At 36.9% G+C, this 24949-nt stretch overlaps 1 protein-coding gene across 3 annotated transcripts; it reads left to right on the plus strand.

The window, feature by feature from the left end:
* Nucleotides 1-1047: 1047 nt before the first annotated feature.
* On the plus strand, nt 1048-24182 carry ankrd13b (ankyrin repeat domain 13B). Of its 3 annotated transcripts, none has more exons than XM_043258433.1 (15): nt 1048-1490; nt 11747-11882; nt 12726-12850; nt 13268-13313; nt 13904-14047; nt 14274-14496; nt 14710-14776; nt 16440-16521; nt 17631-17695; nt 17809-17939; nt 18752-18909; nt 19480-19656; nt 19940-20103; nt 20911-20998; nt 21589-24182. In XM_043258433.1, the coding sequence occupies exons 1-15, from the start codon at nt 1383-1385 to the stop codon at nt 21810-21812; spliced, it is 1938 nt and encodes a 645-aa protein (XP_043114368.1). In that variant the 5' UTR covers nt 1048-1382; the 3' UTR covers nt 21813-24182. The 3 variants fall into 3 exon arrangements, with proteins under 3 accessions (XP_043114368.1, XP_043114366.1, XP_043114367.1); XM_043258431.1 differs by having other exon boundaries at nt 1052-1490; nt 20911-20987; nt 21617-24182; XM_043258432.1 differs by having other exon boundaries at nt 1052-1490; nt 20911-20994; nt 21617-21805.
* The last annotated feature ends 767 nt before the right edge of the window (nt 24183-24949 follow it).

The following is a 24949-nucleotide window of genomic DNA, read 5'->3' on the forward strand; positions in this document are numbered from 1 at the left end:
CAGTCATGCCCACCAGTGGAGATGAATTTTACAGAACATTATTTACATATCTACAATTCTCAAATTAATTACGGTAGTAAAAGCGAGGTGTTTATACATTTTTACTAGGAAAAAAAAAAACTGGCTGTCCTATACTGTAATATATTTAATACCGGTCCCCCACATTCTCTTCTATTCTATTCTGAACAAATCAGAGGAATGGTTCAGTCAAAAACTTAAATTTACTCACCCTCAGGCCATTCAAGATGCAGATGAGTTTGTTTCTTCATTGGCACATATTTTAAGAAATGATTATTATATGGCATGCTAACTAAGGGATCCTTTGCATTGAATGGGTGTCAAAATGAGAGTTCAAACAGTTGATTAATTCACAATAATTCACAATAAATGTGAATCTAATGCATCACTTGATGTTCCTGTGAATGTTTGTATGAAATAAATCCATCAAGGCATTTCAACTTTCAACCGTTGTATCTTCTCTAAACATGTCTCCATAATCAAGATGAGTTTGCTTCTTCATACTGTCTTCAAACGGCTGATAAATACATCACAATAACATTTTTCACTATTCCAAAATACATGTGCAAATGAATTTCATTGATTGCTTTTTGTAAATATGTAAAGAATGGGCTGAATGTGCTGAAAAAAAAATATATATATATATATATATATATATATATATATATATATATATATATATATATATATATATATGTGTGTGTGTGTGTGTGTGTGTGTGTGTGTCACATCAATTAATGTTTATTGCATATTTCAATATTTTAAATCATACATTTTATGGATTTACAACCAGCAATATACATTGCATTAAAGAATATAATTCTCTGACTGAATCATACCGAGTCCATCAAGATATTTTGTTAGATATTCAGATATTAAGTAATACTAGACGTATAGAATAGGTGGCAGCATGAGATGTTCTATCTCCCCCATTGCGCAGTGAACAACATCTGCACGTATGGCAGGATAACACAGCGAAGTTCAATGGCTCATATAGGTGTGACTGAGTCGCTTTCATCGGCGAAACAAGAACCCTGCCTCAGCCTCCGCGAGCGGGCGGGCGTGCGCGCGCGCGCTTGAGCGTGTGAAGAGAGAGGAGAGAGAGAGAAGAGACTAGGAGAAGTGGAGAACAGAAGGGAGAGCGTTCATGCACACAGCTTTAAATTGCCTTCAACACAGACACGCTGAATGCCAAGCTACTATGCAAAAGGCGATGCTGGATACGAAAAGGGAGAGAAATGCCCTAAGCGGTCGTTTTAGCAATAATAATACTATAGTACGCGCCCTTTATAAAAGTAACTGATACCGCACAAAAGCAGAGAAACGGAACGGGGGAGAGAGAAGCGGCGAACTATGCACCGAGGATGATTTCTGCCAGAAAAACTCCGGAGAAGAGTCGCTACCACCTGCATTATCTGGTGTGGCATAACAAACACCGGCAGCTGGAGAAAGAGCTCTCAGCGCGCGAGCAGGTAAGATGCTTTCGTTTCCGCGTGACAGTCTCGCGGCGGATGATGCTGCGAGGAGCGGGCCGTGCGTTTGTCTGAGGAAACTGGTTTGGGTACTTCATTCGGCTCGCAATCTGCGATGAAACAGGGGAAAGTGATTCTTCGTCGTCTGCTGGTTCGCTAATAACACGTCTGTTCAGTTAAGTGCGCATTTACTTGCTGATATATTTACTACAAGCGTAATTGCGTGTCAAAAAAAATCCCCTCACACCCCGGCTGTGTCTTCAAACCTACCGAGTTGGCTACCTAGTCCGCATTTTTGGGCGTATAACGTTCGAACGTGTAAAATACAGTCTTTTTTAGGTAGCTCACTAGGCTCGACACTGTCTCTGTTGTCCAAACCTGCTCATGTTACACGTCTGGCGGAAACATGATCACAAATGCAGTTTTATTTCGATCTTCTGAGATGGTGTAAAACACAGAGAGGCTGCAGGATAAAGTGGCATGGCATACAAAGGCTGTGGGTGAATGATGCTTACAGATCAGCCTACGTTCACCACTCAGTTGCTGAGGATAGATGGTGTGTCAGGAGAGGGTGTGTTTGTCTTTTTGATCAGCCTCGTTCAAAAGAATTATTAATGCAGTATATTATTCCACAAATCAGCGTGGAATTAGTCTGTAATTAATTAGAATTTGAGATTGCTGTGCAGAACTATATATATATATATATATATAGTCCAAAGACATTTAGGTTTATTTGAATGTATGGAAGGAATGAAATTAATAAATAAATAAATTGCAAATATAGACACAACAAGCAAACGGAGAGATTACAACATGGCTAGTTTAGTTATGTTTTATTCTGCTCCACAAAACACAAGTTCAAAAGGACGGATCATATTGTAACCATAGTATAAGGGACACATTGTGCCTATAATTTAAAGAACCTGTTTAATAGAATGTAATTGTATTCTAGAATTTATATTCTGTTCATATACTGTTTTTAGTATAGTATTTTATCAGATTCTATATAAGAGAAGTACAAACATGAATAAAACACCATTAAATTTTCCATTGCAATATTTATTAGAATTAATATTAGAAGTAATATCAAGACACAGACTTTCTCACGGCGCGGTGAGCAGCATCAGCATCTATGACAAAATCACTGATTACACCCTGAAGTTCAATAGCTTATATACAGGTTGGTTTTGTCAGAAAAGAAGATTGGTTCTTTTTGATCAACCTTCAAAAGAATTATTAAAGTAGACATGAAATGGAAATTCATCATACTTATTTTGCAAATGCATGTTACTGATCTTATTGTGAGTGATTCATCCATGCATACCTGTATATATATATATATATATATATATATATATATATATATATATATATATATATATAATAATTTTTTTTTAATTGGCAGTTTTTAGTCAAGATGGCATTACTCATCCTTGTGAAACAGACTTTTTTTCTCTGATGATGTATGCCAAAGTTCTTCTCGACATATTTAGTTTGATTGGTAATCCATTTTACTTGGATGTAAGTCACAATACGGAAGAAAAGATCTGTTGCTACTTCCATTTCATCCCAATTTTAATGCAACATTAATTTACTGATTCATAGAAAAATCCAAAATCAATGTGACATCAGTGTATTCTTTCAAAAACTATAGACAAATGAACTAGCAGATGCATAATAATAAATAGCACTGGAGGTGGAAAAACAAACATATCTTATCTTTAATTTAATCCTGGTTTAATGTAAAATATTATATAATAGATTCATTAAATAATACACAATTTGTTGTTGACACACTTTTATTGTAAAATGAAAGAGCTACGTCATGGTGGAAGAACCTAAAATGAAAACCTGAATGCATTTTTCTCTAACAAACAGAAGTCTAAGAAGACTAATTGGGTGGAATCAAACGCCCACTTCAGGTAACATCAAGGCCCGTGTGCTCTAGTTCACTGATCTGATTTAACTCTCTGCTTTATGAGTAAATAATTTCAGCTCATTTGAGCGAAGTCTTCCATCTCAGTTACAACAGCCATTCACGATTCCATCTTTCCAAAGCCCAAACAAACTGTAAGTCATTCCAAAACCAGCCATCTTGTTCCTGTGCTGGTTTTTATTGCTTAGGCTGATGGTAATAATTCAGTCCCCTAACCCTCTCGATGATCACCGCGATATAAAGCACTTCCAGTTTAGTTGATTTACAGGCCGCTGACAGCATAATCTAGCCACGTTTGGCACGGTGGGGTGTCGCTCGATGAGTCAAACCGGGTCCCTCCGGGGACGGCACGAGGCGCGAAGGGAGGTCAATGCTGTCTCAATCGTTCCTCTCCGGTGAATAAGGTATGTAGCCACCCTGACAAAAGGAAAAGTTGCTGCACCAGCACCCAGGATTATGGGATAGATGTTAGGTGTCAGTGAAAGAACAAAGGTGGGGGGGGACTTAAGCTATTAGGACAGTGGAGAGCAAGGGACGTGAATAGCAAAGAGATCTGAGGGTGCTGGTGGAGGAGGAAGAGGAGGGGTAAAGAAGTTACTGAAGGGAAAAGAAGCTCAATTTGCAGTTTGCCTTGACAGTGCCATAAAACAGTCATGGGGGAGGAAGTGGACAGATGACAGCTTGGAGGAGAGAGGCAGGAAATTGAGAAAGAGCGAATGGATAGAGTGGGTGATTGAATGAGCAAACCAGAGAGAAGAGCCATTGCTGGCTGATGCATCTACAGAACCGAGTCCAAAAATTGTTGAAAAAAGAGAAATTGTCGAGCGGTGTGTGGATTTTTGTTCTTTTGAGTGAAGTCAGCAGTGCCTCAGCAAATACGCAGCAACATCGGTGGCAATTTCTTTACCCGCGGCCCTCCATCAGCGCATTCGCTGCCGTCCACACATCTGTTCAGTTTTCCCGTTTGATATACTGCTTGTCTTCTTCAACACTCGCCCCTCCTGCTCTCCACCCGTAACCCAACACTAATTGTCACAGGGGACGAGCGTCAGGCGGCTGGGAGGGGGTTGCTGAGATTTAGTTAACTTATGGGAAGCTTTTAACAGACTGACAAGGGCAGGGGACAGACAGAGCTCGTAAAAGGGCAGCGAAATGGGTCGACAAATTGAAAATATGGAAATGATAGGTGCAATTGTGTCTAATTTGATTAGAGTTTATAATCTGAATTTACCATAAAAATAATAAGTAGCAAGAACAGGCGCACATGCATATCTATCAATTGTACATGACCCGAGTAGGCGAGCTGTGCTGCATTTGCCTACTGGAGAATACTACAAGGCTCTATTTCATACGCACTACTCATCTCTATGATTTACATATATGTTGAATTCCCAGTCAACACTCCTCTATTCTAATTTGGATATGGAAACGTAACCTCAAACCATACTGTGTGGAAACCGTAGGAAGTATAACATCTAGTACGTCAGTATTGTCCTTTTAAAGGATAGTTACCAAGTAAAGAATTCCGTCAGTCTCTTTCAGTGTTATTGGTGACTAAAATAAAAAAAAAAATGAAGCTGAAATAAAATTATATGTAACTGTTAGATGGAAAACATTTTAAATAGAAAAACTGAAGCAAAATATGTTCAAGCTGACATAGTGCTAAAAATAAAAATGAAATAGAAATAAAGCTAAAAATAAATATAAAAACAAAAGTTGTAATAAAAATTAACAAATGGGCATAATTAAATGAAATACAGTTAAATAAATACAAGAAACATTTTATGTTATATAATAGTATATAATTATATAATTTTTATATAACATTAATTATATGATATATATATATATATATATATATATATATATATATATATATATATATATATATAATTTAATATGGAAATATTTTCTATCTATATGTGTGTTTTATATATATACATATTAAATACACACACATAAAGTACATGTAAATAAAGTACACACACACATATGTATTATGTCCACAAAAACATTTATTTTGGATGTGATTAATCACTTTTTTAATATTATTTTTAAATTAATTATCCTTCTTAATTTCGAAAGAGTTCCACTATGACCTTTCTGACTTCCTCTTCCTCTTATCTCAACCCACCAGCACTGTGGCATTTACCGGAGTAAAGCAAAGGACATGTCATCAGACTGCTGACACGTCAGACTGCTTGGATTCCCAGAATGGACTCTAAACTGGCCATATCCGAAACAGTTTTGAATGTGAAAGGGAGCTTAATGTCTCTTATACTGCCTTTGTTGTCCCATTATGACGTTCCTACTGTATATTTTCGCACTGACATTTAGTTAAAAAGTGATGGCTGTAGCATTGTGTTTTGGCGAAGCTCTGTTAGTTTCTGCCTCCCACACTATGAGGCGGTCGTCTCAGCCCTTATAGCTGAGCCCTGGATGTCGATCGCCAGAATATGAACTGCACCGTGGGTGTATGTCAACCTCCTGTGACACAATAGCGCATAAAAAGTCGAACAAGGGCCCATATTTCTCCCTCTCTCTCATTTCCTCACTATATGTCTGTCTGCCTAGACTTATTTAAAGAATCAGTAAGTTCTTGTTCACCTCTCTGCTGGGTTGCCTCCTTGTCTATGCAATTCATTCTTCTGCCACGTCATCACGGCCTTTTAAGTGCTTCTGTGCATTCATGTTGTTCTGTCTTCAAATAAAAGCTGATTCAAGTGAACACGACGAGGCACGATTCCGTTTGTGTGTAAAACAGATTGTGCATGTGTAAATCTATGAATGTATGCACATTTTTATGCATAAAGCCACACAAGAGAGCCTGTGCTAAGTTTTCAGCAGAATCTATCACATGCTGCGAAATGCACCCACACACACACACACACACACACACACACACACATATGATTTTCTTCTGCCTGCCTCCCACATGCACAGTTTGGACTTCCAATGAAAGATTGATGTTGGTTTAAGTAGCTGCCAGAGAACATTAGCCAAGGCAGAAAGAGTGCAAGAGCAGATGCACCAGCCAGAGATGACTATTAATAATGCAGTCTCCAGCAGGCTCACAACTGAGAGAGAGGAAGAAGAGATGGGATGGACAGCTATGTGGAAGAGCATCCATGTGAAAGTGTGAGGATGGGCCCTGGATGATTGTCACTTTCAATGTGGTGGGATTAGTAATTAACATGAATTTGAGTTAGTGCACTAGCATCTGATGCAGCACACGCATGTCAGCAGGAAAGTGTGCTTGCTTGTTACAGGGCTGTCAGAAAGATGCAGTGTAGGTGGGTTAGATGAGTTCCGGTCAGAGCAGGAGAACTGAAACGTGTAGGTGTTTCAGGTAGGATTTCTATTATTTTTATTAATCTGTATGCCGACCCTCACCGCTCAAGAAACCTTACAAAGATTTACCATGGTAACTGTAGTTTCTACCAAATATCACAAATATATCAGAACCTTTTTTTCCCAGTTATATGCATTTACATCCAAATGTAGTAATATATAGATATATATATAATGGTGCAGGCTGATGGGTTGTTCGCATAACCAATGATATTCAGAGAAAAGCCAGTGGTTTCTTTACATTAAATAAATCTGAAATAAAGTAAAATATCTAATAAGAAAATCTATATATATATATATATATATATATATATATATATATATATATATATATATATATATATATATATATATATATATATATATATATATATATATATATATATATATATATATATATATATATATGAAAACATAATAAAATACAATACAAATGTTAGAACAGTGAAATATAACTCATATTTACATATATCAAATATGAATAAACACTAACATTTATTTAATTTATTGCCACAAAAAGATTTAATACTACTAGTATTAGTATGGTATTATTTTTTATTAAGGAATACAATTTTTATTACAGGTCATTGCAGCAAGAAAAAACTCCTAATTATATATTCTGACTCCTTCTTCAATAAAAGTCTCCAGAAAATTGCTTGCTTAAAAAACAGATAGATTACCAGGTAATAGTACAGCTCCACTTAAAGGAACTGCACCAGTGATGTAAAACTACATTAAATTAACGTTTATTAATCAAAGTTATTATTTAACATTTAAAAAATGCATAAAAGTTAAATACAAATGAATGCTTTAGCAAATTAGCTTCAAAAATATCTGCACAGTTTAAAGTGTCATTTCTATTTATTAATAGAATTTTGTTTTGGTGGATGTCATGGTAAATTTTTTAAATGCACATGACAGGATGACAGTCAGCATGTTTGTTTGTATTTGTATGTGGCTGTGTGATCAGATGATAAGGGACTGTTTGTGCTATTCTGTGTGTGTTGTCTAGCTTGTCTCAGAGGGGTATATATAGCAGCATTTCAGGTCACCAGAAGGCCAGTCTGTAACAACTGACGTTTCCCGAACCCTTCTCCTTTGTTCCATCCTCCTCTCACAGCTGCTAATCTGTCTTACAGAGTTACACATTTCTCTCTGTCTCTCCCTGAAGCTCTCAGAATCAGTTATCAATCTCATTCAGTCCCTCACTCACTGGCTCAAGCATGCACACCTCCTGACAGTTATCTCCTTCTCTCTTTCCCTCTCTGTCAGTCATCTGAGCCGTTCTCCAGTGCCAGGGTTGATCGGAGATCCCCAGAGGACCGATGCGAGAGCCGTCATTCACTTAAAACTGTAGTTTTTCCTTCTCTGGCCCGAGTCTCCTATTTGTACTCCTCATCCAGGGTTGCCATAGCAACCCCCCACCCCCCATCACTCATCCACACCCTTTTTCTTGTAGCACTCATCTCACTCTGGGGACCAGGCTGCTGTTTTTCTAGCTAGAGGCCCTCAGGGGCCAGCGGGCCTCAGTTGTTGCTGGTGAGTGCCGTCATGATGTTGCGAAAGGGGCAAGCTAATTACAGAGCAGGGTGTCGGACGCACTGGAGTATTCTTTAACAATAACAATAACATGACTGGGACTTAGTCTGTGGCAAGATACACAATCAGGGCTCAGCAATAAGGATGGCCCTTTTTTAGGTCAGCTGACGAAACTGTCTGTAGTCCTATTAGGGCCAAAGCCATACCTATATGATTTACAGCTGATATTGTAAATCCTGTTTGTAAAGCCTTAAAAGCCTATTTATATTTGTGGATAAAAATACTAATCTCAAATGCAAAATAATAGATCATTACAAACTCACGTTCACATTTTCAAGCATACATTTAAATTCATATATCATTATTATTATACTCAATATATTATTGTTATTATTATTATTATTATTTTATGTTAAGGCCAATAGAAATGTGAGTGGGCAGTAACAAAAAATGCAGAGCTTTTTCTTAAGGTAAATAAAGCAGAAAACAATAAAATATTAGCTGTAAAACCTAGATAGATAAGTTGAAATAAGTTTAAATTAATAAATTAAAATGACTAAAACTACAATTGAAAAAAAAAAAAACATCATTACTATATTAAAAGTAGCTCATAATGCGCTTTTGTTTGATATATATATCAATATAAAAAAAAATATATAGTGTAACTCCTCCTATCACCTACGCCTCTTCTGGTTCTCACCCCTCGATATATATATAACGAAAGTTGTAATAACAAGAAAACAACTTCTATGTCGACATCACAAGAATAACAAGAAGGAAAAAAATATGGCCTTTTAGAACTTCTGTACAAAATAAATAAAACTACAATTAAAATTAAAAGTGAAAATATAAAAATAAAAGCTAATTCTAACTTTTAATATAGGAAATGATACTGAAATAACACTAACTTAATATTATATCATATATACATATGAATTATGACTTTAAATATTCAGAATTTTTTACATAATAATATACCAATTATGGCTTTATGTATTCTGAAGAAATTAATGTGTATTCTTATGAAAATATAAGATTATGCCTATAAGTATTGCCTTGTTGTTACCAGGGTACACTGCAAGACCGATTCAAGCTTGGTTTTTATTATTGGTCAAACTTAAAAGAGCCCCCTTAAATCTACTTGATATTCTAGTTATAGCTCTGTGGGAATTTTCATCTACATAATGACTGACCAGGGGAAATCACAAATCTGAACACTTAGACAAGTTAGCTGAGCTACACGCTTAAGTTTAATACTTAAAATAATTTAGGTGTTTAATCTTGAGCATCTGTAGTAGCCATACTAGCACTAACTATGAATAAATAATGCACTATACACGCACAGGCACGGAAAAAAAAAACTCACACAAAGGACTCACACATGCACCTTGAGCGAAGAGTAAATAAGTGCATCAAGTTAATCAGTACAGTGCAGAACTCCAAAGCAGCTCTCGCAGCACAAGTTAAGCCCTTGGGTAATAATATGTTTCCATTGCCACACAGCAAATCCAAATGCTTCATTAAAAACAGCAAGCATGGCTCATATACGAGTCTCTAAATAAAGCTGTCCTGACTCTCATTTCTGCTCCACATACACGATTCAACATGCACCGTCTGTCACGACCTTGCTTTCGGAGAGTACGCTTATAAATATGGCCAACACGACCACGGCCAGCCAACTCATCAAATAATGATTAATGGGTCATCCTGCATCTATAAACATAAGCATATTTACTGAAATGTGTGGTAGCGCGTGGAGGTGAACGGAATGATTGCGTTTGCGTTCGGTTGACGGTGAGCGATGATCTTATTATAAATGATCCTCCCATAAGGCGAATCATAAACTTTTTTGAAACTCTCAAGACCGTCGGTGACATAGTTGACCGGCTCAGAGGGGTCGGGAGACCGAAAGAGATCACTCGGATGAGAAGCCGGAGGAACAGTATGGCGCACTGCTGCTTTTCACGAGCGCACGATCGCAGCGTGCTTAGCACTGATCTCGGTTTGAGCGCGGAAGTATTTCTCACCGTGGCTGTCGGGTGTCATGTGAGCGCGCTCTGTCGTGTTCGGGTGTGATGCCTTAATTATCGCCTGTCACTTCTCTTTTACATCGCACTCTTTCACTTCTGCCTTCTTTTTCTTTTACCTGTGATTCTTACTGCAAAGCAGGTGGCTAGAATGATGCCTGTTTCTATGCTTCTTTCTGAAGGCTTTCCTAAGATTATCGTATTCTTAAAGATATTCTCATATCAACTCTTTATTGTTCAGTGGAACACAAACTAGGATATACTGAAAGCAAAACAGCACCACTCAATTTTAGTGTGCAGGCAAAGAAGCAGAGACATTCTTCTAAATATATTATTTTATGTTCCACAAAGAAATTCATACAGGTTTAGAACAACACAAATGTCTTGATGTTTTGTTGAACTATACTTCAAAAATCATATTTTTTAACCTCATTTGCATATCTTTCCCTTTCTAGTTGATTGGAATAGCATGCAAGTTATGTTTCATAATGGATGACAGTTGCCAAAGTGATTTGAATCAACACTGACTATTGAGTTTAATAACGACACTCTTGCCTTGCTGAATTAAGCTCATTTTTATAATATGATAACTGTCCTATTATTGAACTGAACTGAATCAATGCTAAACACTGACTTAAGCTGAATAATGCTAATTAAGCTAAATTATCTTAGAGCTATTATATAGTTCAACTGAATTCTTTCAACATACACACTTTTAATGAACCAAACTGAAACTAAAATGAGCTAAAAACGGCACTGTTGTCTTTTAAGAGCTGCTTCTCAGCTGCAATTGTATTGTTTTTATAATTGCAATATTTATACTGTTTTTTTTTGCTAATTACTGCGAAGTCTGTATTTTATAAAATGCTATATAAATAAATATGACTTAATTTGACTACAGTTTGCAGTGTATTGCAACAAAATGGCGATAAATCAGAAACAAAAGCATCAGTATCTGACACACACCTTTAAAGAAACAAACAGGACAGCACCAATGAAAATAATGCACTAAACAGTAAACAAGTGAGGTGGTAATTTGCATAATTTATTCATGTTGTGTTGCATGCTGGGAATCCAGCACTACTGAAGTTACAACTTTAATGAGGCACAGCGATGAAAATGAAATAAGGGGAAATATATAAATAAATACAAATAAAATAAAAAATACATTTATATATATAAACTGTTCTTAACTGAACATTGATTAACAATGGCAGAAAGAAATCGTTTGTATTGGGAAACCTGCATTTGAGCTCAGAATTCAGCATCTCTGGAGGACATGCATCAACTACTAGGCCACAGCTCTGACAGATCTCGGTTTTAGGGCAGGAACAGAAATTGTGTTTGTGAAATATTTTTCTGCATAAAGTTCTCAACATAACAAATCTCTCTCTTTCTTACAGATTGATTTAGAAGTGTTGGACCCACGGGGTCGGACTCCTTTGCACCTGGCCGTGACGCTGGCCCATTTAGATTGCGCCCGTCTGTTAGTCCAGCATGGAGCTGATGTCAGCAAAGAAAACAGAAATGGCTGGACAGGTAACACAGCAAAAAAGCCTTTGCATTTTGGGAAGAATTCTGGCCTATATGATAAAGTGATAATTATTAATTGATAGTTATTTAGTGATTAACTGATCATTAAAGTTTGTGGTCTGTACGATTTGTTCATTTATGCAAATAAATAAAATGATAAAATGTAAATTATTAGACTGATCAAAAGTGAAAGCGAGAACATTTAAATGCTACTATGAATCGTAAAGAAATGTTACACAGTTTCTTTGAATACTGATAATAATAATAAATGTTTATTGAGTAGTAAATCAGAACATTAGAATAATTTCTGAAGGATCATGTAACGCTGAAGACTGTAATGATGCTGAAAATTCAGTTTTTTCTTTACAGAAATAAATTAGATTTTAAAAATATATGAACACAGATAATGTTTATTTTATTTTGAAGTAATAATTTCAACATTGACAGTTGATAACTGATAATTGGCCAAATAATTATGTTCTACTATTTTCTCTAAATAAATTCTAAAAAAATTCCAAAAACTAAAATCAGCCATTTTGCTACACTTTTTTCACTCATAAATTGATAGTGAATTTCACAAATTCGTTGATTAAACTTGAAATAAAATGCAGAAATAGTATTTTCTTGTAAAACGCACTCCAATTATCTTTTCTGTTTACAACTTAGTTACAGTATACAGGTAAATTTCTACCTCCTTATATTATAGTGCATTGTATGATTTTTATTTTTTTTATTTTTTAGTATTTATCTCTATAAGTGGGCATTAGATTACGCCGAAGCTATTTTGAATGTAAATAACTCACACATTCCTAATTTTAGAATCACTTAAACTTGTACCTTCTGTCTCAGTGTTGCAGGAGGCCATCAGCTCACGTAACCCGGAGATGGTGCGGCTGGTGCTGCGTTACCGTGACTACCAGCGCACCACCAAGCGACTGGCGGGGATCCCACGTCTGCTGGAGAGACTCCGACAGGTCAGCCCCAGATGTGCCTTAATAAGCCCCGAACCTGCTAATGGCAAAACAACAAGCCACCAGCTTAACAAACAGCATCTTAACAGCCACCTGCTGCCTGCACACCTGAGCCCTTCATTCCAGTAGATTCATGCATACAGATACACAAACAAACAGGTTTACGGGAAACCACCGGGTCTGTATTATTGTTTGTTTTGCGAGACCTTTCTTTCCCCAGTTTTCTTAAACCCTGGGCACCCCGTAGCTCTTTTCCTTTTGTTTATGATGGATGTGCGAGCTCTCTGGTTCTCCCCGTTCTTCATCTCTCAGGGAGCTTTATTATTCATGTGTTTCGCTGCAGAGCGATCCGTCTCACGCTTTCGACCTCCCACTGTACGCTCACATTCATTCTAACCTTCTCTCTTTCTCGTCTTTCAGGCACAGGACTTTTACGTGGAGATGAAATGGGAGTTTACGAGTTGGGGTGGGTGCCAAACCTATGCATATGACTTTATCGAATTTTCATGTCGCAAAAATTGCTATGTTATTGGAAAAAAGTTACAAAAAGTGTTGGTTAAAAAAAAAATGTTATTATAAAAAAAGACTAGACTTTTAAATACAATAAAGCAATACACAAAAAATATATAAAGTGCAAAATAATTATAAAGAACAATAGGTACAACTTTGCAATAAGGTTACACTAGTTACTAAAAAATACACACACATAAACACATATATATACATATATAAATACACACATAAACATATAAATCTATATAAATATATATATATATATTATTGTTTTTTTTTAACATTTACATTATAACTAGTATGATAATTATGTTTATCTAATTAATAATTATGTTTACCTATTGTTAAATTATGAAGCCTTAATCTAAAGTGTGCCTGAGCAATAAATAATCAAAAAATATCAAGAGCATGTTGTAGTGATATCGTATTACCGAATACTGGCACATGTCTAGCCGTAACGATGTATAAATGGCATGTTTGGACAGAGGCTTCCTCTTTCCACATCCTCACGTCCTGCTATTGTTGAACTCCCTCTATTTCCAGTTCCGCTCGTGTCTCGTATCTGTCCGAGTGACACATATCGGGTATGGAAGAGAGGCCAGTGTTTGCGGGTGGACACGACGCTCATGGGATTTGAGCAGATGACCTGGCAAAGAGGCAATCGCAGCTTCATATTCAAAGGTCAAGGTGCGTGCGATGGCTTTTTCCCAGCACTGAACGACCTTTATTTTTCTCTGCCTGCTGCCTTCAAATCAGATTTGGGTTTGATCTCCGCTTTTGTTCTCGATGCCACTACTCGCTCAGTGTTCTTTCAAACAAGCCGTCATTGGCATGGAAACAACCTCAGTCTCACTTCGCCACAGTCTCTAATTGGCTTCCATCCGTTCTGTCTCTCTCTCCACCTGTCATTCAGACTCCAGCGCCATGGTAATGGAAGTGGATCATGACAGACAGCTGGTGTTTTGCGAGACGCTGCCGTGCCTCTCTTCCTCTCCCGCCTCACCCTCCACCAGGCCCTGCACAAACGCTTTGAGCCTACTGGGGGCGCTGCAGCCGAGCGACGAACAGGTGGCGGCCCGTCTATCCGCTCCCGTGGTGGCGACGCAGCTGGACACCAGGAACATCTCCTTTGAGAGGTGAGCCCTTCATAACAATTGGCAAGTCATTGTCACCAATTAAAATGTACAAAGGCAAGGGCATCGTAACCCTTTATTGTGGCTTTACTATGAAGCTGAGAGTGTGAGCCAGCATTTTTGGACTAGGCTTTATCATAAAATGTGTGATATTGGACTCACCTCTGTTTGTACGACATGTTGGCAACCTGGTAACTTGCCCGAATGTCTCTGCAGGAATAAAACGGGCATTCTTGGCTGGCGCAGTGAGAAAACGGAGGTGGTGAATGGGTACGAAGCAAAGGTACAGCTTATGTCAAAATACAACAGTCTGTATAATAAATTGTGTTTAAACTTTTGGGTAAAAGTTGTGCAGATAATAAAATGTATAATGAGATACATTAACTAATAATAAGAACAAAATAGATGCATATTCAGACTTTTTAATGGTTTAAAATGCTTTAAAGAAATAGTTCAGCCAAAAATGAAAATTATGGCATATTTTACTCACCCCAAGCCATCCTAGGTATATGGCTTTCTTCTTTTAGACAAGCGTAGTCAGAGTTTAAAAACAATTATCCTGGCTCTTCCAAGCTTGGTAATGTTGTGGGTATCGGCCATTATTTTGTTATGAAACTAACCTATATGCCTTTGGGGAGTTATCACATGTCCTCTGAAGCAGATTGATGGGCAAAAATATTTCTAGTTTTCAAATTATAACCAGAATTTTTTTTCCGAGTTCTGGCTTCTTGGCCCTGTTCAGCTGGTTAAAATTGCATATATCTATAATCGTCAACACTTTTCACCCCACTAGCTATGGCCCGCCGTACTTTGCCTGCAAACATACACCACACTCATGTATGGCAATATATAATATAACAAATCTCAGCTGTGTGATTGTATATAATACCGCTTGTATATAATAGCAAACATCAACTGTCTATTTATTGTCAATTATCAAAAGCTCTTCATATAATGTTAGATATGTGTCCAGCTTTATTATCGTGCTTGCATGTGGCAATAAATATTTGGTATTTCGATAGCCCACTTTAGACATTCTGCTAATATTAAGTAACATTGTATCTGCTTGATTTCCTGCATTACTGCAAAGTGTAAACTATATTTACACCCAGCTCTAATCTTCTAAACGTGACTATGAAGGCATTGAGAAATTAAGATAGTACAAACATCACAATTTTCTTTAAAGCTGCTTTGAAACAGTATGTATTATGAAAATACTCTACAAATAAATTTGATTACACTTGAGTATGTACGAACAGGCATGGAAGCATTAAATTAAGAATCACTACAGAATACAAAAAAAGATGCACTGATGCATGACAAAGGAAATTAACCACCTTAGATGATAAAGCTTTTTCAAGTTGAATGTCTTTATTTATCTTGACAGTTATCCTTGGCTAATAGGGAGGCTGTTAAAGTGTGTGTTAATTAGCTGGCAAAGTGACAAATCCGACTTTGGGTGAAGGCTTGGCTCATGAATATTAATTGAGGTACTTGACTGGACACTCCTGGAAGGTTACCAAGCAACGAATCTGTGACCCAATTAATATTCATGCCTTGATTTGCATAGTGTTACACAGTTGCAAACTTTTTCATCTGTTGACCTGATTGGAATGGAACCAATTGCTGTGAAACAATTTTCGGTTACACCCGTTATAGACTAGAAGAGAGGCGACATGACAAATCTAGACTGATCCCATTTCAACCGACTTAACTGTCTGCACTACAATCATGTAGAGGGAGGTTTAGATGCAATATGAGCATTTACTGTAATGCTTAGAAAATTTTAAACTGCTTTAAGGTTCAAGATCATGAACAGCATTAGCCATGTGACATGAGTGAGTGTTGTATTTCTATCAGGGATATAAAGTTGCAGATTAACAGACAGATTATTTAGAAAAAAAAAAACACTTAACTACAGTCATGTTCTCATGTCTTTGCTTCAGGTTTACTGTGCTTCTAATGTTGAGCTGATCACACGAACACGTACTGACCATCTCACCGACCAGCACAAAACAAAATCCAAAGGTACATTTGACTAATGGACTGACCAGTTTGTCTCAAATCAAAATCTTTTTATGCTCACATTGACATTAAGATTTTTTTTTTTTTTTTTAATTTTTATCACACAAATTTTATCTTATTTGTAGATTTGTAGATTTGGTACCGGCTAAGCAATAACTATATTGTGATGATAATTATGTTGATTATAATATTGTTTGTTACCATAACTAATGCCTTACACAAATTGGTGTGTGTGTATATAAAGTGTATATATATATATATAATTTTGCGAAAATTTTTCAAAAAATTGTTTATTATTATATTTTTATGATTTTATTGTGTTAGAGTTTTTGTTATTTTTAACTTAGTCACAAAAACAACTGCAGAATAATTAAGTTTAATTAGAATGGACAATGAAAAACATGAATTTTGATAATTATTTGTTTTGTTGAGTTTTCTGTTTTTGCAAAAATAAATAAATAATAAATAATAATAATAATATATATATATATATATATATATATATATATATATATATATATATATATATATATATATATATATATATATATATATGTTTTTTTATTTTATTTTGATTTTACTTTTATCAAAGATCAAAGAACCCTTAAAAAAAGTGCATTGTGGTCTCCACAAACAAATTCTGTTTTCAACACTGATAATAAGTAATGTTTCTTCAGCAGCAAATCAGCATAGATTAATGATTTCTAAAGGATTATTTTAAATAATGTAATCAAACTAATGGCAAAATACATTAAAATAAAAAAACTGTTATTTTAAATCGTAATGATATCTTGTTACTGTTTTTATCAAATAAATGCAGTCTTGGTGAGCACGAGGATAAGAATGCAGGTTTAAGGACAGAAAATACAGATAAAGAAATTCTGTTTTTTAAATTCTGTATGCTATTTTTTTCCAGCAAAACACAACGAGCGTGTGTATTGGTGGGCATGCCATAGTGAATATGATGATTCAGTATTTCTCTGCCCACTCAAATTATTCCCAAACAAACAGCGTCTTTGTCTTGTCTACGGTTACTATTATGTAATACAAATCCTTGGGATTGTGCACGGTTTCTGTAATGTGACCTGATGTATGTTGTGCTTTTGTCAAAGGCGGCAAGACTCCTCTGCAATCCTTCCTGGGTATCGCTGAACAGCACATGGGGCCTAACAACGGAGTGAGTGAATAGAGCCTGCAGAGAATTCCTTCATTTATCAAGACATCTAAATGACTTTTCTAGTATTTTATCACTTCTGTAGTCTCAAAATGAAGTGTGTGTATGTTTTATAGCACACTATGGTGACTCAGATATCATGCCCTGCAACAAACCCTTTGGCCGTGACGGCAGAGGAGTACTTCAATCCCAACATGATTCAGAGAGACATCGGCCAGCCCTGTCACCTCACCACCAAAACACAAAGGTAGTGTATCAGTCTAACAAGGCTTTCATTTTCATTTTGAGTCACATTCTGAATAAAATGGTTCTTTCATATTGCTATGCAGTTTGCATCCCATGGTTGCTTATTGTAAAAAGAGTTCACAGTCTGGATCATGATCTTTCCTGATCCCATTTCACTCTCTCCATGTAACCAAGTAATGATTAAGTAAGAATGGTACTTATCCATATAAAGCCATCATTGATGAGATGTGTTGTGTTCCTCTTTAAATGATTCTGCCTTCAAGTGCAGCTGGGAAGCTTTCAAGTTGGAAACATAACATGGAAGTACCCTAAAGAAAAAAAATATATTATGAATTCTATCTGAATTTAATATTATGGAAATTGATAGCTTCCATCACTTATTTATACATGATATAAAAACCAAATATTGATCACTTAAATTAATTAAGTGATAAATATTATAACATCTAATTACAATATTTTTGACTACAAAAGAATAGATTTAGTTTGCAGCCAACAGAAGTAAATAAACAGAAATATTACAATTATTAAGATTAAAAAATAAAGTTATATAGAATTATGTTACATAATAAAAATGACAAAAGCGCATAACAAATGTACTTTAAAATTCTAATGAAAAACAAGAATGTAAAAATAACAGTTAATTCAAAATATACAGAAATACTACATTAAACAAATGCTCTAATTGAAAGGCATAAGAGATTGTTGCTTTTTTTCTTGAAAGAAATTGACGTGCAGAAAAACTGCTAAGTCTGCTAAGAGTGTACAAGGTCACACAGGTGTCTTATTTGTACAGTATGTTTTTTTCCCCAGGTTCAAAGCCAAGCTGTGGTTGTGTGAAACACACCCTTTATCTCTGTCAGAGCAGGTGGCTCCTATCATCGACCTCATGGCCATCTCCAACGCACTGTTCGCTAAGCTTAGGGACTTCATCACCTTGCGCTTGCCTCCTGGTTTCCCCGTCAAAATAGGTAAGACAGAGAGAGAGAGAGAGAGAGAGAGAGAGAGAGAGGAAAGGAAACTAATGAGAAGGAATATGCTCACCAATGTCCTCTGCAGTGAATGGGTGCCGTCAGAATAAGTCCAAACAGCTGATAAAAAAGTTTTACTTTCACTTAACTTTTACAGTAATCAACTAGAAATCCACATGACCAATCCATTATTAAGTGTATTTTTGGCTAAAATATGAACCCTCTATCAAAAAATATTGCTTTGATAAAGTTGTCTCATCCGAATCTGGAGAGAAATATGTACAGATAGCACTGTTTGTTATTTGCATTATTATGGATTATATACCAGTATTTTGGCCAGAAGCAACTTTAAAGTGCCTAAATGATGAATTTTTCTTCTAAACACATAGCTTTTCGCTTCATAAGACACTAATTGATTGACTGGAGTGTGTGGATTAATGTGATGTTTTCATCAGCTATTTGGACTCTCATTTTGCCGGCACCCATTCAATTGAATGGTGAGCAAGTAATGCTGAGGGCGAGTAATTTCGAGTAATATCGGGCTAATGCAACAATAACATCTCACCACAGAAATTCCCATCTACCACATCCTGAATGCTCGCATCACTTTTGGGAATTTAAATGGTTGTGAAGAGGGTGGCTTGCCCCGAGTGGATGCTGAAGGGGATGGACAAAAGGACAGCCCCAGGACGGAGACACCATCTCCAGGCAGTGACTCTTCCAGCGTGTCTAGCTCCAGCTCCACAAGTAAAAATCAACCTGCTTTAAACCTGCAAGCAAATGTAGTTGTTAGAAACCATTTAAGATGATGTTCAGATTGAAAAATATGGTGTTACAAAGTAATACAGTGTTAAGACAAAGCACTTGCCATTTTTAATGGCCAGAGAGGAATTGATCGGATAAATGTTTAATGATTGCGTTCCTTATAGCGCTGCCTGTAGTACAGATGTAACTCAGATCTGTTGATCGATACATTTGACTATAGTAATCTGCACTGGGTTTCATGAATATGTGTTTGTGTATAAATCAGACTCGTGTAGGGCTGGAGAGATCCCACCTTGTGTGTTTGAGGCTCCACGAGGCTACAGCATTTTAGGAGGAAACCAGAGAGAGAATATTAGAGAAGAGGAAGATGATCTGCTACAGTATGCTATCCAGCAGAGCCTGATAGAAGCTGGATCAGAATACGACCAGGTCTGAGATGCAGTCACACACCTGCATGTTAACAGATGCCCATACGTGACACAGTATGTGACTTGAAACCACATGGCATTAAATAACCTTTCTATCCTTACTAAATCCAAAAATGCTGCATGACATCACAAAATTCATGAGTCTGAGGAAATTTGATACTTAATATATACCTATGCGGAGCCAGATTTTGTTGGGTGTTCACAAAAAATTATTTAATGCAACTTGTTTGTCTCAAGTTGATTTTGAATTATGAATAACTGCAGAAAAGCTGTGCTCTGTGCACTGTGTTCAATAAAACGTGGTTTCTTACACTTTTCGTTTATTAGCTTTTGAATTTTGAAAACTAATTACAATTACCAGAAGCTAAAAACGAAACGTAGGTTTAAACAAACTACAATGTCTCCACCACTTAAGCTTCCAACAGCTCTTTCAGTTTTTTTGCACAGTTATAAATGCAACAAGAAATTGGGCTAGTGAGTAGATGAGTTAACCTGTTTCATCACTACAAACTGTAGTCCCATTTAACCACTTGTTAGCGACGAGTAAATGTTTTTAAAGTAATCATGAATGTTGTATTACTTTATTTTATGCTATAGAATAAAATGTAAAATGTTTGAGTTTGTGTTAACCACATACCGTATTTCAAGCTTTTAACAAATGGTTGTCCTACAACAATACATAATCCCCACAGTAGCCACATATTGTGTCTTCAGTTGTACTTCAAGCAGCACCTGATTAGTACAAATGCACGGAACTGGTGTAAGACTTTTTTTTTACTGAGACCTGATCTCTCTGCTTCCCTCACAGGTGACGATCTGGGAAGCTTTGACCAACAGTAAGCCAGGAACGCACTCCCTGTCCTGTGACCCCAGTCGGCACGAAAGGTCTGCAGTCAGTATTCCGCTTCTACTGTCTCCTGTAGTCACATCTCACCCACAATAGGCAAGGACAGCGTCACACTCTCATCACATTTACTGGAGCTATTGACATAGGCTTGACTGTCAATACACAGCCTCGGCGAAGCTCATCGAAATTCACTAGGGTTTTCATCTCTCTCTCCTCACCTTCGTTTGCTCTTCATGGAGTTTTAAGCAGGCAGGATCCAAACCAGTCATTATTCACGCCATTATTCTTTAAGGTTTCAGTTTTCACACAGGACCACGGCACATGGATAATCTACAAAAACTTATATTTCAAATAAATACTGTTATTTTGAACTTCATATGCGTAAACGAAACCACAGAGTTATCCACAAAAATATTAAGAACAATTGATGATAATGTTTCTTAAGCAAACATTCAGCACATTAGGATGATTTCTGAAGGATCATGTAACGCTGAAGACTGGAGTAATGATGCTGAAAATGTAGCTTTGGCATCCCAGAAATAAATTACATTTTAAAATTCATTACAATGAAAAACATGCATTTAAACAGTAATAAATCCACACCTGCTGATTTTAGTGTTCTGTTAACAGAAGTCTCAGTCACTGCTTTTCTTTCCCCGTTACCCAGAACCCCACAACACAAACCCAGCCCTGTGGAGAGCCCTCGCAGCACACCGACCAATAAGCCGCCGCGCAGCTACGACGAGCAGCTGCGTCTAGCCATGGCGCTGTCCGCCCGTGAACAGGAAGAGGCGGAGCTACGTCAAAGACGCGAGGAAGAGGAACTGCAGCGCATCATTCAGCTGTCACTCATGGAGAAGTGACGGGGTTAGTGGGAACTGAGGGGTGGGAGAGCATGTCTAGGGATCTGGAACCAACTACGTTGGCCGTTCCCAAAAGCCCTACCCTCTCCTTCCAAAGAACTGGATAAAATGGGCCGATCTCTGGTCCGGTCTGGAATGAGTCGTTCAGAATCACAGAGAAACCTCTGTCTTCACTGCAAGTTTACAAACACAAACTACTAAACTCATGGCAATCCACTGATCGATCAGCACCGGTCTGGTCTCGTAACATGTGAATGTGCATTTATGACTGAGACAGTCCACACTGCGTACCTTGGCGTCCTTTTTAAAAGACCTCATCTGAGCACTCACCCTGAGTTCTTGCATACTTGCCGGTAAATGTGAGTTTTGGGGGAATTTTGCCACTTTTTTTAGTTTTAAATTATGGACGAACTTTAATTTTGGTTGCTAATACACATCAGATTCAATGCACTTGGATTGAGGAGCCATGATCTCCTCACAGGATGTGTCAGGGCATTTACACACAAGAGTTTATGCTGCAGCTCCATCGATCTTAATGGGAATGCCGCATTCACAAAAACGTGGAAGAAAGATTTGTGACACTTCCATTAAGTTGCTTAATAACAACTTTTGGTTAATGCCATTTCGTTAATCGTTAAACTTTGAGGATTCCATTCGGGAAAACTCGGTTTGAGATTCGCAAACAGTTTGTCTGTTTAGACCAATACGAAAAACATGGGTTAAATGAAAATGCCTGTTTTCTCTCTGAAATTAGCTGCAGATTATGAAAAAGTGTAGTATTGGGAACCAGTGGTGCTCAGTTTTCCATTTTCGACAACAAGTTTTATAGTGTGTGCAGACCAAAAGCAAACATAAGTACTACATACAAAGTCAATGCAAAGACACGAATAGACAGAAATTTGTGCTGACCAATGCTAATGATGCATTTGTCTCGAAGTAGTAGAAAGAGATGGGGGAACTTGAGATGCCCGTATCGCAACAGTTCTATTTGTTTTATTTGAGCATTGTGATGCAAATGTTGGCTTTGCTTTTGGTGTGCACACTATTAGAGAAGGTGCTCGCTGCATAGCCAATGGGTGGAGCTTGGCATCCAGCTTCACCTCTCTGGACCTAATGGGTAGGGCTTGAAGGTCCAACCACACCCTAATTGTAACCCTATCCCTAATCATAACTAGTTCAAGCTCCACCCATTAGGGGCACAGAGGTCAAGCTTCACCCATTTGACCCTGCAGTAAAGACAATGTGGAGTTTTATACAACAGCAGCAGCTCCAGAGATTAAAAAGAGGAAATTAGATTAAAATATCTCTCCAAAAAAAAAAAAAAATTGCGCAATCCTCTGTGCACTGACAATGCCATGATTTTTAATTATTAGTCAGAATGATAATTCAAACACTGGACAAATTGCTGTAATGATACACTTGACAGTTAATAAGAAGATTGAGTGAAACAAGCCATTTTCAGGTACGTCGTTTATGACTAAATGATTCTATTGAATCAATCAGACGCTCATTGCAATATTCATAATATGTGTCCTAAATGCACTTTTTTGGGGAAAAAAAACATTATTGGCATACAAAACACTGTGTGCGCTCTACTTCAAATGGTGCTAAGTTAATCTTTCATATTGACTCTTAGGTACGTTAATCAGTGTAATTGTCACGACATGCATTCATCCGTCTGTTCAATCACTCAACATCAACGTTTCTTTCTCTGCCTCCATTCAGTGCTTCCTTCAACATTACCATCACAGCTCATTGTCTCACGACTGGAACACCTGCGGTAGCTAATCAAAAATCTAATTGTGCTTTCATAAGGGGTGCCAGATCTGGAATAAAACATGAAAGGAGGAATCACTCACAGAGATAATGCCCTGAGCGAAGACGAAGCGGAAAGTTTTATTGGAGAATCTTAAAATAGATGTTTCTCCTTAGTCAGATTTATTCTGGGCCTGAGTGACGTGCCCTCAGGGTTTGATGTTATCAGGTGAATCTGAAAAACAAATTAGGAAACATGGCCATATACTCAACGTCTGAAAAGCTTCAACACTAAAGCACAAGGGATGAAGCGTCAGTTTTCAAAGGAAGCGGATCTGATGAAGGTTTCTGGAGACAGAGCTCCTAATAAACACATAGATTTGATCTTATGATTGTGCGACTCGTGAATGCGAAGTTCAGTCATTAAGAAATGCTTGATATGACTCAACGTTTTAGTAAAACATATTATAAGAGCATTATTTAACCTTTTTTTATTTTGACTTTGGTTGATGCTGTGGTTTGTGTGGAGTGCTGCTGTTGTGTTTGTATGTGGCTAAAATATATTGTTCACATTTGTAACTTTAAGGCATTCAGAATAAAGGATATCTAAATTAACAATTTCAAGCGTGGTGATTGTGTCATTACATATAGCATGGTATTTTTTGAAAACACCTCGGACCTGCATGCATTATCATGGCATAGCTATAGTACGGTTTTGTAATATACACACGTTTTTATTTTTATTTCATGTTTAATAGTTTAGTTATCAGTGATTAGCATGCATCACGGAAAAACAAGATACTACTAGATGTCAGATAACTGCAAAAAAATTGTGTCGTGTTCATCACCTAGGCCTTCTAAATATGTATAGTCACTTTTAAAAACAAAAAAAAAAAAAAAAAAAACTGGTGAAATTCTCCACCAGGAGGTTCAAACGTAATTTAAAATAGCTTTTGTCATTTGCAAAAGGCTTCAAACACCTTCATTCCCATGATTATTTTGGGATTATCGGGGAGTGTTTTAAGCATCGCAGTGCCGTTTCCAGTATGAATCAGCAGTCTAGAGGAAGCTTTGGCTATGTGATGAGTCAACCCCGGTGAATAACATTAATCAGAGTCAGCCAGCGCAGGTACTATGATGAGAATATTTAAACATAATATCCACTGGTCCCAGACGGAGTTAAAAGTGGACTGTGAAACAGACAGTGGTTAGTCTTTCATCACTAATATGCATCAAAGGTGTCTTTATAAGCAAACAGTAAAGCAATATAATAGTCACCAAGGGATGTAACAAGTTATTTTAAAAGCCCTTCATAGAGATTATTGCAAAAAGACTTTAGAATACTTCTATTTTATGCTTAATTGGCTAGGTTAACCATTAAC

This window comes from Puntigrus tetrazona, chromosome 15 (assembly GCF_018831695.1).
Source record: "Puntigrus tetrazona isolate hp1 chromosome 15, ASM1883169v1, whole genome shotgun sequence".
NCBI lineage: Eukaryota > Metazoa > Chordata > Actinopteri > Cypriniformes > Cyprinidae > Puntigrus > Puntigrus tetrazona.